The sequence below is a fragment of the Phoca vitulina genome, unplaced genomic scaffold (assembly GCF_004348235.1).
Source record: "Phoca vitulina isolate PV1807 unplaced genomic scaffold, GSC_HSeal_1.0 scaffold30, whole genome shotgun sequence".
In the NCBI taxonomy this organism is placed as follows: domain Eukaryota; kingdom Metazoa; phylum Chordata; class Mammalia; order Carnivora; family Phocidae; genus Phoca; species Phoca vitulina.
This window is the reverse complement of record NW_022589733.1, coordinates 19,961,788-19,985,592: the sequence shown is the minus strand read 5'-3', so window position 1 is coordinate 19,985,592 and position 23,805 is coordinate 19,961,788. Positions and strand designations below refer to the sequence as shown.

Here is a 23,805-nt window from a genome sequence, read left to right as displayed (position 1 = left end):
ACCAGGTAGTAAAAGCTAAAGTCCCAAGCTCAAAACCCTATGGAATTCACTCTAATGCTTCTCCCTCCTCAAGAGGGCTAGAGCAGACATGACACATCAACAAAAATGATTAAAATGTATCAAGACTACTTTTTTAAAATCAGTAAGTAAATAAGAAACAGGGGAGAGAATATGAATACACAATCTACAGAATAGGAAATCCAAATTTCCCTTAAACATAGGATAAGATGTTAAACATCATTTATAATTAAAGAAATGTGAAACAAAACTGCTGAGAAAACAGTTATTTTGGGGCACCTGGGTGGCTCAGTCGGTTAAGCGTCTGCCTTTGGCTCAGGTCATGATCCCAGGGTCCTGGGATCGAGTCCCGCATCGGGCTCCCTGATTAGCAGGAAGCCTAGTTCTCCCTCTGCCCCTCGCCTTGCTTGTGTTCCCTCTCGCTGTCTCTCTTTCCGTCAAAAAAAATAAATAAAATCTTAAAAAATAATAAAGTCTGACAACACATTGTGTTGGTAAAGATGTGGGGAAACAGGCACTCTCACGCACTCCTAGAAGAGTATTCCTTATTCCTTCCAAGGAAGGCAACCTGGCTCTCAAGATTACAAAACCATATCCCCTTTCATGTATCTTGGAATGTATCTTGGAAACTGGTAATATTAGTTTCCTCCAAGCAGGGGCACTGAGGAGCTAGAAGAAAGGAAACAATTTTAAAGTGTGTAGAAATGAATAACATTTACATTTCAAAAATAATAATTTTAAAAAATGCCAAGACGATTTTGCCTCCAAATGACCGTGTCTCTGAGAGGCCAGAGCTGTGATAGTGAGTGCTGTCCCCGGGTCACCAGGCATCTCTCAGCCCCGTGACTCTTCCGCAGAGCTAAGACTACCAAAGCAACCTTCTGTCATTCAAGCGATATTCACTGACAGCCCACTAAATGTCTGGCAACGTTCTATGTCACTGAGGTATCAAAAGTAACCAAAACAGACAAAAATCACTATTTCTGTGTTTACATTCTACGTGCGCTCTCTCTCTCTCTCTCTCTCTCTCTCAAATAAATAAATCTTTAAAGGAAATAAAGCCATGAGGTTGGACGAGATCACCTAGGGAATAAGTATAGACAGAAAAGGGCCCTGAGGCATGAAGGAATCACCATTTTCAACAATCTTTGCCAAAAGTTCCTTTTATCCTTCTTAAGAACCCCACCTATAGGGACGCCTGGGTGGCTCAGTGGGTTTAAGCGTCTGCCTTTGGCTCAGGTCATGATCTCAGGGTCCTGGGATTGTGCCCCACGTCTCATCTCAGACTCTTTGCTCAGCGGGGAATCTCGTCTCTCCCTCTCTCTACCCCTCCCCGCCCCCCACTTTTGCTCGCTCTGTCTCTCTCTGTTTCAAATAAATAAATAAAATCTTTAAAAGGGAAGAATTCCAGCTATACAGGCACCTGGCTGGCTCAGTCAGTGGAGCATGCAACTCTTGATCTCAGATTATGAGTTGGAGCCCCACATTGGGTGTAAATTTTACTTAAAAATAAAATACATACATAAAAAAAAAAAGAAAAGAAAAAAGAATTCCAGTTACATGGTAACCCTATGAGAATGAATAGTTACACTCTTCAGCTATTTCACAATATTTGGCTCTCAGGCCAAGGTATGGTATAATTCTACCTCTTCCCCATAGACTGGGCTGGACCTCGAATGGTAAACATTTCACATGGTGCCACTCACCTTTCAAAGTAAGCTGAGACTTCTCAAAAGGCAGGGCCACTCCTGCCCGGCTGGAGCTGGCAGATGCCATGTCATCACCAGAAAACTGCAAGACGAACAGCAGGAGGTTTAGAGAATATCTGAGAAGAGACTGATGAACTGCAGCCATTTTTAATATTTGAGTTGAAAGAGATGAACCAAGAAAATATAAATGTCCAGGCAACTTTGTACTACTTTTGTCAGGGTGGAGTCTGTCTGTCTTGTAAGGACTACTGAGGCTAGATAGGTCTCTGCTGGCCTAGGAAGGGCACAGGACTATTACATCAACATTTACAGGACAGGGCCCAACATAACACTTTCAAAAGGAAAGTCACAGTTCAGCAATGCTTTAAAAATCCAAATTTTCAAATCGACAAAGGATATACAAATAGGGGCACCTGGGTGGCTCAGTCCGTTGAGTGTCCAACTCTTGATTTAGGCTCAGGTCATGATCTCAGGGTTGTGGGATTGAGACCGGAGTCAGGCTCCACACGTGTGGAACCTGCTTGGGATTCTCTCTCTCCCTCTCCTTCTGTCCCTCCCCCCTCACTCTCACGTGCACTCTCTAAAATAAAAACAAATAATAAAAATAATAAAAACAATAAAAAACAAATAGTAAATAATAAATAAAAAGATACACAAATGGCGAAGAAGCACATTCTAGACATTGTAAGCCATCAGGCACCCCTGTCACTCCGTCTTGGCTGGAAGCATAAGTCTATCTTGCATTTTGAATGGATCTTTTACTCATATACAATTTTGTAACATCGTCCTCTGTCATTTGAAAAATATTGGTTCACTGAGATATACAGACATTCCAAATGTTGACACATTTCATTATACACTATCAAAAAAAGCCCATTTGTGAATGTCACCACTGATCTCATCAAACAGATCTTTAAGCACCGGGAAAGTGTCAAGCTCTTAGTGGCAGATGCAAGTGTTCCAAAATTCTCATTTTCACTTAAAAACTCCTATTTTATCATTGGCAGCAAATACTGTCCGTTGTTTTCCTTCAAGTGACAGGCTCACTTCATTCATCTTCAACAAAATGTCTGCCAAATACCCAAATCTAGTAACTTTGTTTTTTTAAGTAAAAATAGTATTTCATGAAAAAAGCAATTCAGCTCTCAATTCAAACACACAAGTGCTTCTTCCCAAGACAACCATTACACTTGGGCGTACAGAAGGACTGCAGCCATATTTCCCTTCCATCACACAGAATAATAAAAAAAGATGTGCACAGAAGTCGAGACTTAATAAAATTAATAATTTTTACTGCTTCGTCAAGCACATTCTGAAGTGCAACTGGCCCTTCTGTTCTGTTTTTACTGAGTCTACTGTGCTGAGGAATACAAGGACAACAGCTCAGATTCGTGGCATTGCCTGGATTCCAGTGATGGCAACAACAACTGTACTCACCTTCGCTTTTGCACCATCCGTGCAAATGTAATCACAGTGAAAAAGGCAAATAAAGTTATTATGAAAACAGTTTTGATCTTGCAAAACCTTTTAAGCCTCAAGGGGCCAGCAGAGGTCGAAGGATCCCACCTGAGAACTGCTACTGTAAAAACGCTAACAAAGTCTTCTTCTATTCAACATCATTAATACCTTCTTTCATTCTGTTTGTTTCTGATCTCTCCTCCAGCTTCCTATTCTGAAGAGCTGTTCAGCCTTAAAACATGGTTATTAAGTCACCACATTTCTCTCAGAATGGAAACCCTTTATGTGAGGATGAAATGTAGCTACCATGAAGTCACATAGACTTTGACATCTTTCCGTAGCTGAAGTCAAATACTTTCATACTTCACGGTGTTAGCCAACACAAAGCAATGTGCCTTATTTATTGGGTATATGCAGTCCAAAAACATTTTACGTGGCTAGTTTTTTCTGGACTAGTCTGTAACAGGCATTTTACTTCAATCTTACACATGAAGCAGCAACGGAAACCTCTGAAAAGTTCTAGGGAGCATATAGGAATACGATACAGAAACTACTGGTAGCAAGTTCTTAAGACCAGACTTCTGTGTTATTAAGTCCAATAGTGAATTCTCAGTCCTCATCTTATATAACCTATTGGCAGCATCTGACATGATGGATCGATCACTCTCTTCCTTGAAATGCTTTCTTCCCTTGGCTTCCAGGACATCACACCCGCCTGATGTTTCCCCCTGCCTCTCAGGCTGCTCCTTCTCAGCCTCTTTGCAGGCTCCTTCTCTCCTCCTCAACCTCTAACCATCAGAGTGTCCCATAGCTCAGGCCTGGCATGTCTTCTGGTTATTTCATCTAGTCGTATAGCTTTAAATACTAGCCATTTGTTGACACTCCCAAATTGGTGTGTCCAGTACAAACTTCACCCTCGAACCTCAGACGCTCTTTGTCTAATGACAAAACTGATCTTCTGATATTCCCCCTCAAACCTGCTCCTCAGCCTTCCACATCTCCGTTAATGACAACTCCTTCCAGCCAGTGGCTCAGGCCAAAATTCTGGGGCTCATCCCTGCTTCTCCTTTCCCTCTCAAACCCCACATTCAATCTGTCAATAAACCTGTTGGTTGGGGGCACCTGGGTGGCTCAGTTGGTTAAGTGTCCAACTCTTGATTTCGGCTCAAGTCATGATCTCAGGGTGGTGACATCAAGCCCCATGTTGGGCTCTGTGCTGAGCGGAGAGTCTGCTTGAGATTCTTTCCCTCTCCCTCTGCCCCTCCCCACCGTGCTCTCTCTCTAAAATAATATAAAAAATCTTTAAAACATATATGTAAATCCTCTTGGTTCTACCTTTAAAATATCCCCAAGTTCAAACATTTTCTCCACCTCTATTATCACTATCTTGGTCCAAAGCCCTGTGATCTCTTACCCAGATTATCTTTCCCCTGCTCAGACCCTCTGCCCCTTCAATCTAATCTCTACGCTCAGCAGATTGATTTTTTTTAATATGTATGTCAGATTATATCACTCTGCTATTCAAAACCATTCAGTGGTTTCCAGTCTACCTCAGAGTAAAAGTCAAAGTCCTTAAAATGGAGGCCCTGCATGATACAATCCACACCCCTCTCTGACCTCACCTCTCTTTTCTCTCCCCACTTACTCCCTCCCCTGAAGCTACACAAGCCTCCTCACTGTTCCTTGAACATGCAAGACATGCTACCCTATTGGACTTCTACCCTTTCCACCTAGAATGTTCTTTTCTCAGTTGTCCACCTATATGGTTTATTCCCTCACTATCTCAGGCATTTACTCAAAGGTCACTTTCTTAAGAGGTGTTCCCGGACCACCCTATTACCCTACCTTTCTTTCTTTTTTTTTTTTTTTAAGATTTTATTTATTTATTTGACAAAGAGAGACACAGCGAGAGAAGGAACACAAGCAGGGGGAGTGGGAGAGGGAGAGGCAGGCTTCCCGCTGAGCAGGGAGCCCAATGCGGGGCTCAATCCCAGGACCCCGGGATCATGACCTGAGCCAAAGGCAGACGCTTAACGACTGAGCCACCCAGGCGCCCCTTACCCTACCTTTCCATACACATTTGGAGCCATCCTTCCCTGTTTTACTTTTTCTCCCTAGCATTTATCACTGACATGATTCATATTGTATTGATTTATTGTATTTATTGTCTCTCTCTCCCCTAGAATGTAAGCTCCACGAGCGCGGAAATGTGTGTCCCATCTGTTAGCCCCGTAGCCCAGGTGTCTAGAATGATGCCTGGCTCTTAATAGGAACTCCATAAATGTTTACCAAATGAATGAATTTGAGCACCATTGTCTGAAATTTAAAAGGATGATGTTGTGACTCCTTAGACTAAATCTGTTTTGGTAAAGGAATAAAAAGATCAACTCTCTCTTTCCACCCAGCAGACTAGCAAGACATTAGAAGTCTGAGAAAAAGTGTTGGTGAGAAGCCTCATACACTTCTGGGGGCAAATGAGATGGTAACCTGGCAATCTCCGTAGAGTTCAAGATGCACATACTGCACCTGGCAGGATTCCACCCCTAGGTCTCTGCCCCGGGAAAAATCTTCCAACACGTGCCGAAGAAGCCATGTTCAAAGATGTTCATCACAGCAATGTTTATAATAGCAAAACTTTGTCACCCAACTAAATGCCCATCAATGGGGGAATGAATAAACTGTGATATACCTATAAAATGGAATGCTATGTAATAGCTGAAATATATGAATTCAATCTACATGTGCAAATCCCGAATTATAATGGTAAAAGTGGAAAAAAACAAAAAGCAAGTGAAAACCTAAGTGTAGTACGATGCCATTGGTATACACTTGAACTTACACAGAATCAGTTGTATATATTGCTGTGGCAAGACATAAATGGAATAAAAGTATAAAAGCGTGGCTGGGAAGTAACCACACCGAGGTAGGAACAGAAGTCACCCCAGGGTAGCACAGAAGGGAACATGCGTATTGATGTAAGGAGAGAGACCAAGAGGACTTCAAATGTATCTGCACCATTTTATCATTTAAATAAAAAGTTCTGAAGCAAATATGGCAAAATGTTAATATTCATTAAATCCAGATGGTGGTTTTTATGACTGTTTGTTATCTTATTCTCTGAACCATTTTACATGTTTGATCTTTCTCATAATTTAACGATTATTTTAAAGGGGGGGAAGATCATATCTTGAATAATGAAGGAAAGATTAATGACTATAAATTAAGCCTCAGGGCTTTCAGTAACAGAGGTTAAAGCACTACAAGCAGGAAATCCATTATTTACAGACTTAAAAAATAAAAGAATATTTTAAAAATCTTTACATCTATTGGGACTCTCTCTTTCCTAAGGCAACTCAACTAAGGGTAGTTTTAACGTAACATGTCCTCCCTGAGCTTTACTCAATTTAGCCTGTGGCCTGAACTCAAGAGAATTCAAGAGAATGAAACCGGCACCTCCCACATGGCCTGTTAAATGGGAGGAAGACCAAACCTCTTGATCTATATACTTCACAGCCCCCAAACAAAATCAATCAGATAAATTCTAAAGAAGGCTCAGAAGGAAGAAAGCCAACTGGGAAAGCGGAGAAACAAAGTAAATAACAAGTTTTCTTTCTCCAGTGGCTTTCATGATTACAGTCCAGCGTGTATTAACAATAATCAGTGTTATGTGGGGCACTGTCTGTCTTTCCAGATCCAATCAGGAAAATACCACCTTGATATTACAAGGTAGGTATTTTGAACTGTGAGACCTTTCCAACCATGTACAAAAAAAAGTAACCATTACTAGAGAAGAGAAGTCAGATCCCACCCCAAAGTATGTTTAACCTCTTAGCTTCTGCCTCAGGGTCCCATATGAGACATGGTCCCTAATGGGCATGAGGCTCCAATCCCCACTACTCACTACAGGAAGCTCATGAAACCCGAGGCTCAGAATTTACTCTGCGCCTGTCTCAGCAACACTGTACATGGACTCAAGTAATTTTTTCCCTTGCTAGTAGCAATGGGAAATGTTTGCACCCAAATCACTCCCAAAAAAATGAGTTAGCATAAGCCCAGGGCAGAAAGGAGGAGGAAGGGGAACAATGTTTAAAGTATCACCAAAGAATATTATGCAGCCATCAAAAGGAATAAGATCTTGCCATTTGCAACGACGTGGATGGAACTGGAGGGTATTATGCTGAGCGAAATAAGTCAAACAGAGAAAGACATGTATCATATGACCTCACTGATATGAGGAATTCTTAATCTCAGGAAACAAACTGAGGGTTGCTGGAGTGGGGGGTGGGGTGGGAGGGATGGGGTGACTGGGTGATGGACACTGGGGAGGGTATGTGTTCTGGTAAGCGCTGTGAATTGTGCAAGACTGTTGAATCTCAGATCTGTACCTCTGAAACAAATAATGCAATATATGTTAAGAAAGAAAAAAAGAAGAATGTAGCAGGAGGGGAAGAATGAAGGGGGGGAAATCGGAGGGGGAGAAGAACCATGAGAGACGATGGACTCTGAAAAACAAACTGAGGGTTCTAGAGGGGAGGGGGTTGGGAGGATGGGTTAGCCTGGTGATGGGTATTGAGGAGGGCATGTTCTGCATGGAGCACTGGGAGTTATGCACAAACAATGAATCATGGAACACTATATCTAAAACTAATGATGTAATGTATGGGGATTAACATAACAATAAAAAAATTTAAAAAAAATAAAAAAAAAAAATAAAGTATCACCAAAGGTTAGAGGTAAACACACAAAGACTTTCATGACTGAAGGGAGTAATGGATTTATTGGGAGCGGGCGGGGAAAACCGAAACTAACTCTGGTAGATTTATCCAAATTTCTTAAAAAAAAACTAAACACATATTGTCCTCTGAACCTATCCTCTACATAAATCTTGAAAAGCATTTTTTTATGGATGCCTGGGTGGCTCAGTTGGTTAAGAGTCTGCCTTCTGCTCAGGTCATGATCCCAGGGTCAGAGGATCGAGTCCCACATCGGGCTCTTTGCTCAGTGCAGAGCCTGCTTCTCCCTCTGCCCCTGCTTGTGCTCACTCACTCTCTCTCTCTCTGACAAATAAATAAAATCCTTTTTAAAAAAGCTTTTTTTTTAAATAAAATAGTAGAAAATATAAGAGTACATCATACATAAAGGAAAGTATTATTTCATGAAAAGTCTGTCCAGATAAAATTTATATGTACAAGTACACTGGATCATGATATAAAATACATTTGTTACTAAAGGTTGCAGTCAAAAAAGCATGAGAACTGCTCTGCAATCTTCCCATCTTAGTTAGGGTTTCAGATTAGAGAGACACAAAACACCAAAAAAACCCAAAAAGTAAACAAGAGATTTGGGGGCACCTGGGTGGCTCAGTCGTTAAGCGTCTGCCTTCGGCTCAGGTCATGATCCCAGGGTCCTGGGATCGAGCCCCACATCGGGCTCCCTGCTCCACGGGAAGCCTGCCTCTCCCTCTCCCACTCCCCCTGCTTGTGTTCCCTCTCTCGCTGTGTCTCTCTCTGTCAAATAAATAAATAAAATCTTTAAAAAAGAAACAACAACAATAGATTTGAGGACTAACTATTCACTCAGAGAAATGTCATCAGTTTATCATCATTTTAGGTCTGAGAAATTTTCCCACATCTATGTAAGATAACCTCATGGGCCTGGATGAAAGGTATTCATTCACTCGTTCAACAAATATTTACTGAGCATCTATTATATACCATGCACTGTTTTTGATGCTAGTGATACAACAGTGAATAAGGAAGGAAAAAAAAAAAAATTCCTTCCTTACAGGTTGCCCTGATGAAGAGCCAAAAAGACTCCCTCCTGGCTCCGGCGTGGAGAGGGAGAAAGTAACCACTGTAAAATATGCCGAATGTTCTCCACAACAAGGGCCTGCTCTCTAGGGAAAAAGCTTCACAAGAGCTTTATCCTAACTAGGGGGAGGAAATTTCCCTGACTGAGGCCCTTCTAGTCTTCCTGTCTCATCGAAGGGGGAGAAATACAGTTAATAACCACTTGCAAAGGTCACAACCCACAGACACAGACCCATTAAAAGACTGAGGTTTTTTGGTTTTGTTTTTTTTTTAAGATTTATTTATTTTAGAGATAGCACAGGGGAGGGGAAGAGCAGAGAGAGAGAGGGAGAGAAACTTAAGCAGACTCCGTGCTGAGCGCAGAGCCCGATGCAGAGCTCAATTTCACAACCATGAGATCACAACCTGAGCTGAAACCAAGAGTCAGATGCCTAACTGACTGCGCCACCCAGGTGCCCCAAAAAGACTGAGATTTAATGAGAAAACGACAAAATGCCCCCCCCTACTTTCCCACCATACTATGGATCCAGTATAACACTGGATTACAGCTGAAAGAGCTGAAAGGTGCATACTCTATTTAAGAAGGGGTTCTTAGGGAAGACCAAAGATAACAGGGAGACCAAAACAAGACACTAGACGAATCTGAAGCCTTGGTACATACAGTTACAGCAATTATTTTGTTTTGTTTTGTTTTGTTTTAAGTAGGCTCCACACCCAATGTGGAGCCCAACATGGGGCTTGAACTCACGACCCTGAGATCAAGATCTGAGCCGAAATCAAGAGTGGGACACAACGGACTGAGCCACCCAGGTGCCCCAACAGTTACAGCGATTGTTAAACGCAAATCAACACCTAGCCAGATTAACATAAAACCCCAAACTAAAGACCTATTCACCTCAGTTCCTACTACCCAATACATCATGCCCAGCTTTCAATTAAAAATTATAAGTAATGCTAAGGGGCACCTGGGTGGCTCAGTCAGTTGAGTGTCTGACTCTTAATTTCAGCTCAGGTCATGATCCCAGGGTCATGGGATCGAGCCCCGAGCTGGGCACCACTCTCAGCAGGGAGTCTACTTCGGATTGTCTCTCTTCCTCTCCCTCTGCCCCTCCCCACTCCTCATGCATGTGCACACACGCTCTCTCTGTCTGTAGATGAATCTTTAAAAAAAATTATAAGTAATGCTGAAAGTCAAGAAAAACAGTGTGAAGAGACAAAGCAAGCATCAGAAGCAACTCAGGGATGACACAGATTTTAAAACTAATGGGCAGGGAATTTAAAATAACTATGGACAGATATGTTAAGGGTCTAATGGAAAGCGTAGACAACACCCAAGAACAGATGTATGACGTAAGCAGAGACGTGGAAATTCTAAGAAACAAAGAAGAAAATGCTTGGGGTGCCTGGGTGGCTCAGTCGGTTAAGAGTCTGCCTTCGGCTCAGGTCATGGTCCCAGGGTCCTGGGATCGAGTCCCACACTGGGCTCCCTGCTCAGCGGGGAGTCCGGTTCTCCCTCTCCCTCTGCCCCTGCTTGTGTCCCCTCTCTCGCTATGTCTCTCTCTGTCAAATAAATTAAAAAAAAAAAATCTTAAAAAGAAAAAGAACAAAACAAACAAATAACTAGGCATATAATATTACCATATTGAATCTAGAGAAAACCAGAAACAAAGAGAAAATCTTGAAAGAAGCCAAAGGGGGGAGAAAACAGCTAACCTGTAGAGGAATAAGGATAAGAATTACAGCATGCTTTTTACCAGAAACCATACAAGCAAGAAGATAGCAGAGTGAAATATTTAAAGTATTTTTTTTAAGATTTTATTTATTTATTTGACAGACAGAGACACAGCGAGAAAGGGAACACAAGCAGGGGGAGTGGGAGAGGGAGAAGCAAGCTTAACCAACTGAGCCACCCAGGCGTCCTGAAATATTTAAAGTATTGAAAGAAAAAACACACTAACCTAGAATTCTGTGTCCAATGGAGTTGTCCTTTTTTTTTTTTCAAGATTTTATTTATTTATTTGAGAGACAGAGAGAGAGAGAAAGAGAGAGCATGAGCAGGGTGAGGGGCAGAGGGAGAGGCAGGCTCTCTGCTGAGCAGGGACCCCGACGTGGGGCTCAATCCCAGGACCCGGGGATCATGACCTGAGCCAAAGGCAGACGCTTAACGACTGAGCCACCCAAGAGCCCCGGAGTTATTCTTTAAAAGTGAAGGAGTAAACAAAATACTTCCTCAAACAAAAACATACCCTGAAAGAAATGTTTAAAAGAAGTCCTTCCAGGAGAAAGAAATGATTCAGGTCAGAAACTTGCATCTACACAAAAAAGAAAGGCATGGGAGAAATAATAAATGAGGCTCCATCCACTGGCTTCTTTAAACACTAAAAGACTGATAATATAGGGAAAGGACATGTGCCAAGAGGGATGCCAGATAGAAAGCAAATGAGAGAACTGTAGAGGTGACAAGTGATTCTGAGAGGGGCGCCTGGGTGGCTCAGTCATTGGGCGTCTGCCTTTGGCTCAGGTCATGATCCCCGGGTCCTGGGATGGAGCCCCGCATCGGGCTCTCTGCTCGGCAGGAAGCCTGCTTCTCCCTCTCCCACTCCCCCTGCTTGTGTTCCCCCTTCTTGCTGTATCTATCTCTGTCAAATAAATAAATAAAATCTTAAATAAATAAATAAATAAATAAATAAATAAATTCCCCAGGTGATCCTAATATAAAGCTGGGGTGAGACACTAGTTTAATGTTACTGAATTAGTTGAATGCATTAAGAGTAGGACTTTAGCTCTATCAGAATATTTAAGGCTAAACTAAAATTATGCAGAAAAATTGCACAAAACAATATGTGGATTAAAAAAATGGGGCAATATAAAACTTTAGGAACAGAATATAGTGAAGGAGCTCTATGCCAGGAGTAGATCCAAGGAGACTAAGTATTACACCACCTTCCCTGATACCAACTTTTCCCTTAGAGAGCCTTCCAGGAACTCTCAATAAACATAACAGATCAAACGTATATTTATCTCTGCTCCCTTCTCAGATACCATCAAAAGGACAGGAAAAGAAATACAGAAATATAAGCCCACAAAAAACAAATGGAAAAAGTTTTCTCTATCAACAGATAGAGAGGGCAGCAACATTGTGGAAAGAGGCAAGGGAGATAAAAATGAAACCTAACTGCCTGTAATGGGGGGGGGGGGAGTTGACAAGAAGCAGGCTGGTAGCACTGGGGAATCACAGAAAGGGTCAGTAAATACTGGCACTAGGTACCTCTGAAAGTGGGAGCATAAGTAGACGAGAGAAACAGAAGCAAAAGCCTGTATGAAAAACAGAGTTCCCAAACTCCCCTTCCCAACAATTCAGCCAGGCAGTCACCCCACCCTCCCAAATCCCAGACAGGAATTTTTGGTCTCTAGATAGACTACACTAGACCTGAGGACTTCAGGCACAGCTGAGGGTAGTGATAAGGCACCAATAATGATCCAGGGAGATAAGTGGAAGTCTACATCCTGAACTATGAGAAGTCACTGCTCCCATCCCCACTCACCTTCCCTCATTTGAGCCCAGCACACAGTTCAGCCTGCTGGTACTTCATACATAAAGGAACAACTATTTGAGGAGAGCCTCAGACAGGAAAGCCAGATATCAAAGCATACGAAGAGAAAAATAGAACTCAACTGATAAACTCATCCTAAGATTCGTAAGGAAATGCAAGGGACCCAGAAGAGCCAAAACAATCTTGGGGGGAAAAAAAAAAAACAAAGTTGGAGGATCCATATTACTTAATTTCTTTTTCTATTTAAATTCAATTAGCCAACACATAATACCTCACCAGTTTCAGATGTAGTGTTCAATAATTCAGTTGCATATAACACCCAGTATATTACTTAATTTCAAAACTTACTAGAAAGCTACAGTGATCAAGACCATGGTACTGGTATAAAGACAGACACAGAGCAAGTGAAGAAACCTGAGAGTCCAGGGGTGCCTGGGTGGTTCAATAGGTTAAGCATCTGCCTTCAGCTGAAGTCATGATCCCGGGGTCCTGGGATGGAGCCCCATGTCGGGCTCACTGCTCAGCAGGGAGTCTGCTTCTCCCTCTCCCTCTACTGCTCCCCCTGCTCGTGCTCTCTGTCTTACTCTCTCTCAAATAAATAAAATCTTTTAAAAAAAAAAAGAAGATATTAAAAGAAAATAAGCATATACATCATTAGTCACTAGAAAAAGGCAAACTAAAACCACAATGAGACATCACCTCACACAAACTAAAACGGCCAAAATCAAAAAGCATACAATAACAAATGGTAGTGAGAACTTGGGAGAAATTAGAATCCTCATACACTGCTAACAAGAAATGAAAAACAGTGAGCAGCTTTAGAAAACAATTTGGCAGCTCCTCAAAAAGTTAAACAGAGGGGCGCCTGGGTGGCTCAGTCTGCCTTCGGCTCAGGTCATGATCCCACAGTACTGCGACTGAGTCCCACATTGGGCTCCTTGCTCAGCGGGGAGTCTGCTTCTCTGCCCTTCCCCTGGCTCATGTGCTCTCTCTCTCTCTCTGGCTCACTCTCGCTCTCAAATAAATAAAATCTTAAAAAAAAAAAGTTAAACAGAATCAGCACACCTGGCTGGCTCAGTCAGTGGAGCATGTGACTCTTGATCTCAGGGTTGTGAGTTCAAGCCCTACGTTGGGTTAAAGATTACTTGAAAATAAAATCTTAAAAAAAAAAAAAAAGTTAAACAGAATTACCATAAGACCCAGCAATTCCATTTCTAGATGTATACCCAAAAGAACTGAAAATATGTCTCTACACAAGCCTTGTACACAATGTTCATAGCAAGGTTATTCATAACAGCCAAAAAGTGGAAACATCCCAAATGTACATCAACTGAGAAACGGGTAAGTAAAATGTGGTATATCCATACAACAGAATATTAATTTGGTCATAAAAAGGAATGAAGTGCTGTTTCATACTGCAGTATGGATGAACTCTGAAAACATTATGCTAAGTGAAAGAAATAAATGAAAGCCAGGCAAAAAGGCCCAATTATTATATGATTTCATTTATATGAAATATCTTGAACAGGTGAATCCACGGAAAAAGAATGTAGATTAGTGGTATCCAAGGGTTGAAAGGGTTAGGGGACTGGCATGACTGTTAATGGATACAAGGTTTCTTCTGAGGTGATGAAAATGTTCTAGAATTAGTGGTGAGTGACGGCCGCACAACTTTGTGAAAAGGCTAACACCACTGAATTTAACACTTCAAAATGTGAATTTTAAGGTATACGAAGTATAGCTAAAATTTTTTAAAAGCTTATAGTTAAAACAGAAGTCAAAGAAAACCTCAAAACAATTTAGAGAGATAAAATATTGCACCCATGAAACAACAACAGAATGTAATTTTAAAGGAAGGCAGGCAGGAAAGTAAGTTGGCTGGTTGGTGGATTCAGAGAATAATAAATTGCTCTTAGAAAGGACAGTTCTGATAGCAGAAACAAAGCTGATAAAGTGAGGACATACACTAAAAAGTGAACCAAAAGACAGGGGCGCCTGGGTGGCTCAGTCGTTAAGCGTATGCCTTCGGCTCAGGTCGTGATCCCGGGGTCCTGGGATCGAGCCCTGCATCGGGCTCCCTGCTCCTCGGGAAGCCTGCTTCTCCCTCTCCCGCCCCCCTGCTTGTGTTCCCTCTCTCGCTGTGTCTCTCTCTGTCAAATAAACAAATAAAATCTTAAAAAAAAAAAAAAAGTGAACCAAAAGACAAAGAAGATGATAAACAGGTGAAAAATGATTTTTTTTAAAACGGTGGATTTGTTCAAAATGTCCAAAGTCCAGGGGCACCCACGTGGCTCAATAGGTTGAGCATCCAACTCTTGGTTTCAGCTCAGGTCTCGATCTCAGGGTCGTGAGATGGAGCCCCACCTCTGGCTGCATGCTCAGCACAGAGTCTGCTTCATATTCCTCCCTCTGCCCCTCCTGCTCGTGTGCTCTCTCTCTCTAAAATAAATAAATAAATCTTTAAAATGTCCAATGTCCATCTTATAGCAAGTCCAGAAATGAAAAAGAAAAAAAAAAATCATCAGAGAAATGTTACAGAACATTTTTCTTAAGCTGAAGGATATACAGTTCTAGACAGAAAGAACCCAACTGAGTGCCCAGAGCAATGGATGAAACAAAAACCATTCTACTGCACAATGCTATGAAATTTCAGAACATGAGAACAAAGGGTATACAAGCTTCCAGTCACATTTACAAACAAGAAAAATCAGAATGGCATCAGACTTCTCAACAGTAACACCGAATGTGAGAAGACAATGCAATGCTTTCAAATTTGAGGTAAAATGATCTTTTTTTATTTTTTTAAAGATTTTATTTATTTATTTGAAAGAGAGAGAATGAGAGAGAGAGAGAGAGAGAGCACATGAGAGGGGGGAGGGTCAGAGGGAGAAGCAGACTCCCTGCCAAGCAGGGAGCCCGATGCGGAACTCGATCCCGGGACTCCAGGATCATGACCTGAGCCGAAGGCAGTCGCTTAACCAACTGAGCCACCCAGGCGCCCCTTTTTTTATTTTTCAATCTATAATTCCACAACCAAGAAAACCATCAATCAAGTATGGTTGGAAAACCATGGTATTTTCAGATTTGTAAAGTCTCAAAAAAAATTCTTCCCCAAGCTGCTTTTGTCAGGAAGCTACTGAAAGGTGTGTTCCAGGCGAATAAAGGAAAAAGATGGAGGAGAGTGGGGATTCACATGGGAGAGACAAAAGGAATTACAAGATTAACACTGAAAAATCCCAAGGCATTACAGTACAAGAGCGCAGAGTAACCAGTCCAGATTAGAGAATTCTTAGGAAATGTCACCTCTAGAGGAAAGAAGGAAAACAGGAGAAACAGATTGCATGATGCATCTGATTGCACTGCAAAAAGCAGCACTTCTAGCTCTATCACAATGTTTGGTGTGGAATTAGTGACAGGAACACAGGACAACTATGCAAATGAAAAATCAGGAAATATGGAACTAGTAACAACAAAAGTTATATGATAGGAAATGTAATCCTAATACACTATGTGGCTCAGCCCTGAATAATATTTATAATTATAACAGCATAAACAATTTAATGAAAACTTGTGATGTGGGAGTAATCAGAAGGTGGAGGTAGAAGTGTGTGTGGAGACTGGCCAGAAAGATGGCTAAATCCTCATCTTCAACAGTTAAAATGGTTAAAACTGACAGGCTAAGAAATAGCAGTATAGAAACATTCAGAATTGCAGAAGTTAGGGCGCCTGGATGGCTCAGTCAGTAGGTAGAGCATGTGACTCTTGATCTCAGAGTCATGAGTTCAAGCCCCCACTGGGTGTGGAGCCTATTTTAAAAGAAAAAGAAATGCACAAGTCAATATTAGAAGAAAACTAAGAGTTGAAAGTCACTGACTCCACAGAGCAAGAATCAAGAACAAAAAGAGGCAAAGCTAGGAACTGCTGTTGTATTCTCAGTCTTGTAATGCTATTTGGCTCTTTAAACTATGTGCATGTATTATTTTGGTCATAAATAAAATTTAAATTCAGAAAAAAAAAAGGTTTCTCTTCAAATCAGGTCACAGAATGATATCCTTATTTAATTTTAATAAGAACATCCCTTCTAACATTCAATTAGAGTAGTGGGTTGAACTGTGGCACCCAAAACATATGTCTGAGCACTAACCCCCTGGAACCTGTGACTGTGACCTTATTTGGCAACAGGGTCTTTGCAGAGGAAATTAAGTTAAAGATCTGAAGATAAGATCACCTTGAATTTAGAGTGGGCGCAGTATCCGTATAGGAGACAGAAAGGGGAGACACAGACACAAGGGAGGAGGCCATGTGAAGACCGAGCAGAGATGGGAGTCCTACAATTCCAAGCCAAGTAACACCTCAAGCTACTAAGAGAGGCAAAGAAAGAATTTCCCACAATCCCACCCACACCTCCCTACCCACTCCCCCGCTCTCCCCCAAGGTCATCCCCAGCCTAGAGGGATCAGGCCCTGTCGATACTGACACCTTGATTTCGGACTTCTGGCCTCCAGAACATTGTTTTAAACCACCACGTCTGTAGTAATGTGTTAAACAGATGAGGAATAGTAACCTAATACAATTAGCAACAAAGGCTTTAGAAGAGGTAGATTTCAACTGACATCAGGCTGAAACTCAAAGTCCTCTTCCCACAACACATCCTTTGGAGGCCCAACTCGCAGGCCCACAGTAACTCCGGGAAAGAAAGACGCCCTTCAGTCACAGGGGGTGTGGTCTTGCTCAAACTGCGTTTCTTAGTTGTGATTCCAGATACAAAAGAGAATCCTAAACATATCATTATGCTTTATATTTCATAATTTTTTTAAAAAACGAGTATTTTTCATGCTCGATTCCAAAACAATTTTTTGATGCCCCTTCTGACACAACAATCGATTCGCTTTAGAGAATCCCAGACTGAGGTATCTATTTTAATGAAAAGTAAAAGGATGAAGCGAGGAGTGCACAGTAGGAGAGCAGCAAGCAGCCTATCCCTGTCTTCCCCTGAAAGCTTCATGATCTTCCTCCTCCTTTCCATCTCTCTTTCCTCTATTTTGCTAGGCCCCTCCTCCCTGGCAATTCCTTCCTGTTCCCTCGGGTGCCCCAGCCCCGCCCGGGGGATCACTGCACACCTCACAACCAAAAGGGCAGCTGGCCGCCGGCTCAAAATGAGCTACCAGCTCGCAGGTGTTTGTCGGCTCCACCCTGAAAATAACAAATAATGCCCTTCCACCTTTCATTTTAAATAAGAAACTCTAAATAAATAAATAGATAGGTAGGGGCGCCTGGCTGGCTCAGTCAGTGGATGGTGCGACTCTTCCTCTCCGGGTTGGAAGTTGAAGCCGCACATTGGGTGTAGAGATTACTTAAAAATAAACTCTTAAAAAAAAAAAAAAAGGATAGATAAATAAAAAGCCAGCTTTCTTTGCCTAGAATCCACAGACTGTTAAAAGACACGAAAGTGTCGGCCAAAGGTAGTAATTCCTGAGTTCTTCTCATTAGCAAAATTAAACAAGTCAAGGGTCCACCGACTGGTTCAGAGTTTCCAGAGACATCCAGAAAGACACAAAGATCTATCATAGTCCTTCTTGGTTAAAATACTTGCAATACCTGAGATCAAAAAAGCAGGGAGAACACTTTTCAATGTATTGTCCCAGGAACAACAGAGGATGCTGAATACTGGAAGGAGGGTAGAAGATGATGGACAGTGGCCGCTTTCACCTGCACTAAAATCTTGATCTCCACAGAACACAGAGGGTACATTCAAAACAGGACTGGTTGACTCTTTATTTTTATTATTGTTGAAATATAATGCACATGCCATAAATTCACCCTTTTAAAGCATACAATTCAGTGACTTTTAGTATATTCACAGAGTAGCGCAAGCACTATCTAATTCCATAACATTTTCATCACCCCAAAAGAAACCCCATACCCATAAGCAGTCACCCTTCATTCCTCCCTGCACCCCAGCCTCTAGCAACCACTAAATTACTTCCTGACTCTGTGGATCTGCCTATGCTGGACATTTCAAACACGTGGAATCAAACAATATGTGGATATAGAACCTTTCGTTTACCCATTCATCAGTTGATGGACTACTCAACATTTGGGTTGCTAGGACAGGTTGATTCTTGAAGCCAAGGGACAATAATGGTCAAGGGCACCTTTTCCAGGAAGGCAGCCAGCCTTCTGACTCTGCCTCTTCCAGACCGTTTCATTCCACCCTGCCCAGTCCAGAGCCAGGGTTAGTCTTTCAATAATGCTTATAGACCCCACTCTGTGCCAGGCTCTGGAAATACAAAAGCGAATGTCAGGGGGTCCCTGCCTTCTGGGACCTCAGATCTCTTGGTCTGAGAGACCCCCGTTAAAGAAATCTTCAAAGAGCTTTTGGCACAAGAAAGCAACCACACATAGGATTTAGCAAGGGATAGCTCCTGTCTAGAACACCTGATCCTTTTTCTCACCCAACTTCGACAAGAACCTTTCAGACCAGTCAATCTTTTAGAGGCAAATAGGTCTGACCACTCACTAGCCTTTGAGTGATAGTGAAAAAGTGACTCACCCTCTCTAAATCTCAATTCTTCATCTGTGAAATAAACCTAAGAATATTACTTACTTTATAAGATTACTGAAAGGATTAAATGAGCTCAATCAAGTAAAGCAACCAGCACACAGTAAGTGCTCTTCCAAGCATTAACTAAAATACAAGCTAAAATAGTTCTTCTTGACGCTAAAAGTCTAGGCTCTGCGATTCCTCAAATTCTTGACCCAGCTTTGAGTCAAGAAACCACTGAACACTGATCTCAAGATGAAAGGACCTGTGTAGCACATGAACCAAGGAAGACCAAAAACTACTTACCAAGATTTTAATTTTAATTAGCCAGTTGTAGAAACAGCCAGAGCTTCTTAGTTATAATTATAGATCCACTCTATACTCACTTCTTAAAAAATGTGGAAGAGAAGGGTCTGTTCAAAAATTCCTCCTTTTCTTCATACTCTCATGCTTTTCCAGTTCTTTCCAACACTAATTCTTTCTTGGCCTCTTTTCTCTGGCCAGCACTGAGTTACCTTCCATTTTCCAAAGGCCCATATTGAAAAACAATCAAACAGAACTAAACTTTGCCAAATGACATCCGTACAAAGGCCAAGCACATAAAAAGAGAGAGGGAGGGACAGGGAAGGTCATATCTTTGGAAGCACAATGGAACTACAGGCTAATAATAAAAGAGAATGGAAAGCAGATTGCACAACAAAACAGGAAGCAAAAGGCACAGGTGACACAGAGGAAGGGGACCTGCCCTAGGTCAGGACTGCCAAGCCTTCGTATTTGGTATTTTCCTAGAAGTACTTATTAACACTTGACTTAAATCACTGTTTGTTTACCAGCTTGTGGGGAGGGGCAGAGGCCTGCAACTTTCTAAAAAAGATTCAGTTGGTTCGTTTTAAGGGAAACAAGATCTTCCCCTTTTGTTCCTACCTCTCAGAAATTCTACAATCTGTAACAGTCCACCGTGACTCAAAATCATTCAAAAGCAGCTCACTGATTTGATTCCAATGGGAGTTTATGTTCATGTATCCACCGCCACATATCTCACTAATGGAAGCATGAGCTCTGGACTCAAAGACCAAGATTGAACTCCCAGCTCTTCCATGTCAGAGCTACATGACCTCATGCACGTCACTCCGCCCGAGTGAGGTTCTGTTTGTTGTAAATCTGTAAAACAACAGAATACCTGACAAACAATATGCATTCAATACATGTCAGGTAAAAACAATATTTAAACATTAAAAATTCATTACCCCTCCTTCTAGGCTGTGTTTTCCCCATGGTTCTTGGAGGTCTCTAAACTCAATTGCTTGCTTCTAGCCTTGCTCCTCTATACTCTTTCTCCACACAGCAACCAGAGTGAGCCTGTTAAAAGGCAGGGTAGGTTGTGTCCACTCCGCTGCTTAAAACCCTCCAATGACCCCAACTCACTCCGACTAAAAACCATCATCCTTACAATGGGCTGCAAGGCCCTCCATGACCTGCCCGTCTCTCCCCTTGCCCCTAGGACGTCTTTAACCTCATCCTACTACTCTCTTTGCTCACACCCCTCCAGCCATCCTAGCCTCCTAGGTAGCCCACAAACCTGCCAGGGGTGCTCTTTCTTAGGGCTACTGAATGTGCTGTCCCCTCCACCTGGACCACAATGTCCCCACTCACACGGCTCTTGCCCTCACCTCCTTCAGATCATTACTCAACAGTCACCTTCCCAGGAAGGCATCTCTACAGACCCTATGCAAAATTGCAGCCCCAGCCAACATTCCACATTCGGCTTCCCTCCTTTATTACAATAAAATACGCATTTTACTTGGTTATTTTATTGTTCCTTTCCACTAAAATTTAAGTTCCACAAGGGCAGGGGTTTTTGCTTTTCTTGTGTACTATATTCCCAGTGTTTAGAAGAGCACTGTCCAATATAATCTTCAATTTTCTAGGAAACACATTTTAAAAAGTGAAAAGAAGCAGGTGAGATTAATTTCAATTATACTGCATTTAACCCAATCAACTTAAAATGTTATCATGTATTAGCATATGTTATTATATTAATATTATGCTTGTTACAACATTTTAAAAAATCAATGACATATTTTACTTTTTTTCAAACGGACTCTTCAAACTCTGGTGTGTACTTTGTACTCCATAGCATATCTCCAGTACTCAACCATACTGGACAGTGCAACTCTAGAGTAGGCACTTACATATTCATTGAATGAAAGAATGTTCTCCCAGGAAGAGGCATGTATGGTATAGTACAGAGTCTTTTAAACTTCAATTTCATTCTATATTCACATTTTTTTGGTATGATATATATATATACTATTTTTTCCTTAAAATGTCATACTTTTTATACTTGAAAAAAATGCTTTAAAATAAAATTTTATATTCCTTCTATTAATGGGAAAGAATGGGTCTATGGGTAAAAGTCCTGAGCTTGAGTCCCTGCTCAGTCATTCACTAGCTCTGGAATCTAAAGTAAGAACTTCACTAAGCCTCAGTTTCCTCATCTGTGGAATAGCGACAATCCTGACCTTCGCAGGATCATGGTCACAAGATGTTGGTAAAAGCTCCCTGTAACCAAGGAAGTCATCATTAACTAAAAGCGACCAAGAAGCTAACTCAAGCCTTTTTCCCATGCCCATCATTTTCATATGGACCAATATAACACAGAAAATGGTCTGATAAGAGAAGAGCTAGGTCTTGGGTTCAAATCCCTTGTCCTCCACTTATAGCTGTGTGACATTTAGAAAGTTATTTATTCAACAAACATTTACCAAGTGCCCACAACATGCCAGCCACTAGGGTAGTAGCCAAATAAGATATGAACACTGCCCTTGAAGGATGTGCAGTCTAGGAGGAAGAAAGACACCAGTAAACAAGAAAGCAATAAATTGTTCAAAAAAAACAAGTCGCTCTCCCTTAGGTCTGTTTGTTCATTGTGAAATGTGAATAATACCTTCCCAACCTAACTCAAAGGCCGCTACAGAAAATAATTTTTAAATGTTTGTCAAATACTCCAAAAACTTTAACTCCTATGTCAGCAAAGTCATTTTTTTTCCCTACTTGTAATCCAAAACGACTCCGGCTCCTGTGAATGTCCACTTTGAACATTCACTCCAGTTATACCACATCTATGAAATTCATTTCACTTCTGCAAATTTTAGTAAACATGAAGAAAAAGAGGATAAGCAGCTTTTACACAGGTATTTAATATCAAAACCATGATTCAGGTCACAATGCTAAGGAACACAACACAGACGTCTCAGTCTCTTTACCTAGTTACAGTTTGTCAAGATAAGCAGTCACATGATAAGGGAAACTGAATAATTTAAACCGAAGAAAGAAGAAAAGTCATAAAGCAGTACAGAGACTCTGTCCAAGATTTCTGCAGTCACTGTTGCTGAGGTAATGCTGGGCTCGGTCGTGGTCAACAGTTTAGGCTAAAAGCCATTTTATGGCCACAGCAAAGTGCCCACACTCCTTTTTTAAGCCTCGAAGTTGATGTGATCTGGGAAAAATCTCAAAGAAAGATGATCTGAAGGGCTAGGTTACCAAGAAGTGGAACCCTACCCAACCAGGACTAAGTGGGTGTGACGAAAGCAAAATGATCAAGATTCTGTGATCCTTCCTGAAGTTTAAAAACTGAATGGGACCGAAATCAAAGTCTCGGGTAACAATCATTTCCAAAGAGAAAGGAAGGAAAAAGACTCTCAGCTGGGTTCACACATCTTCTTCCTGATTTCTCCTTTCCCTCCATGTCATACACTCAGGCGCCCCCTTCCAGCTCAGTCCCAAGTCACCCCTTCCTCCAGTCCCGATCCCTCCACAAAGGTCACGCCTCTTCATCCCTGGCACCTAAGCTCCTTTCCCTCTTCCGGCAGGACCCACTGGCCGCCGCACCCCCGGCTGCCTCCGCGCCCACCTCCAAGCACCCCCGCGCGCGGGCCGCCGCACGCCCACCCCGCTCGGGCGGGAGCCGGGACACCCCTCCTCGGAGGCCGGAACCGCCGCGCCAGGCCCCTCCCACAGGAAGCCACCGCCCCCCGGCGCCCGGGCCGCACCGCCCCGGCCCACCCCGCGCCGCCCGCCGCCCTCCGCCCGCTCCGCGCCCCCGACCCGCCCGCCCGCCGCACCCCCCGCGCCCATCGCGCCGGCGCTCGCTACCTGCCGCGGCCACAGAAGCGGCGCCCAACTCCGCTCCCACTTCCGCCTTCCACCGCCCTCACTCGGGCCGGGTCACGTGACTGCGCGCGGTCACCTGACCCGGAAGAGGCTGGCCGGACCCGCAGGTGTGGGCAACCTAGGCCTGGCTTGGGCGCCTTTGGCCGGGAGCTGGCCCTCTTATTCTTCGTATATGTCAAAGTGGAAGGGGGTTCCGCTCACCAGATGGTCCCGGAGCAAGCAAATAAGCTGAAGGCTCAGTGTCTGCCAGGCGCTTCATTCACTCCCTCAACCCCGGAGGCGGGTCTATCATTAGCCCTATTTTACAGGTGAGAGGAAGCCAATCGAGTCAACAAATATTTATTGAGCTGCTTAGGGTTACCCAGTAAATACGGACGCCTATTTAAATTTGAATTTCAGATAATCAACTATGCAATATGTAGATGTGCCCCAAATACTGCAGGAGAGTATTATACTATAAATACTCCCATATATAAATACTCCCATGCCATATGTCAAAAAAAATTATTTGTTGTTTAGCTAAAAATTGGGGCATTCTG

General features: G+C 42.4%; 1 protein-coding gene across 2 annotated transcripts in view; it reads right to left on the bottom strand.

Moving 5' to 3' along the window:
• The window catches only part of WWP2 (WW domain containing E3 ubiquitin protein ligase 2), a 141,097-nt gene extending 117,753 nt beyond the window's left edge, over positions 1-23,344 (bottom strand). Inside the window, exons 1-2 of one of the 2 annotated variants that reach the window (XM_032424243.1) lie at positions 23,249-23,344; positions 1,725-1,809 (exon numbers count right to left, since the gene is read on the bottom strand). In XM_032424243.1, coding sequence (XP_032280134.1) covers positions 1,725-1,794 — 70 coding nt within the window. In that variant the 5' untranslated portion in view covers positions 1,795-1,809; positions 23,249-23,344. Of the gene's footprint in view, positions 1-1,724; positions 1,810-2,140; positions 2,170-23,248 lie in introns of those variants that run through there. The other variant, XM_032424244.1, reaches the window with a different exon arrangement.
• Positions 23,345-23,805: the final 461 nt, after the last annotated feature.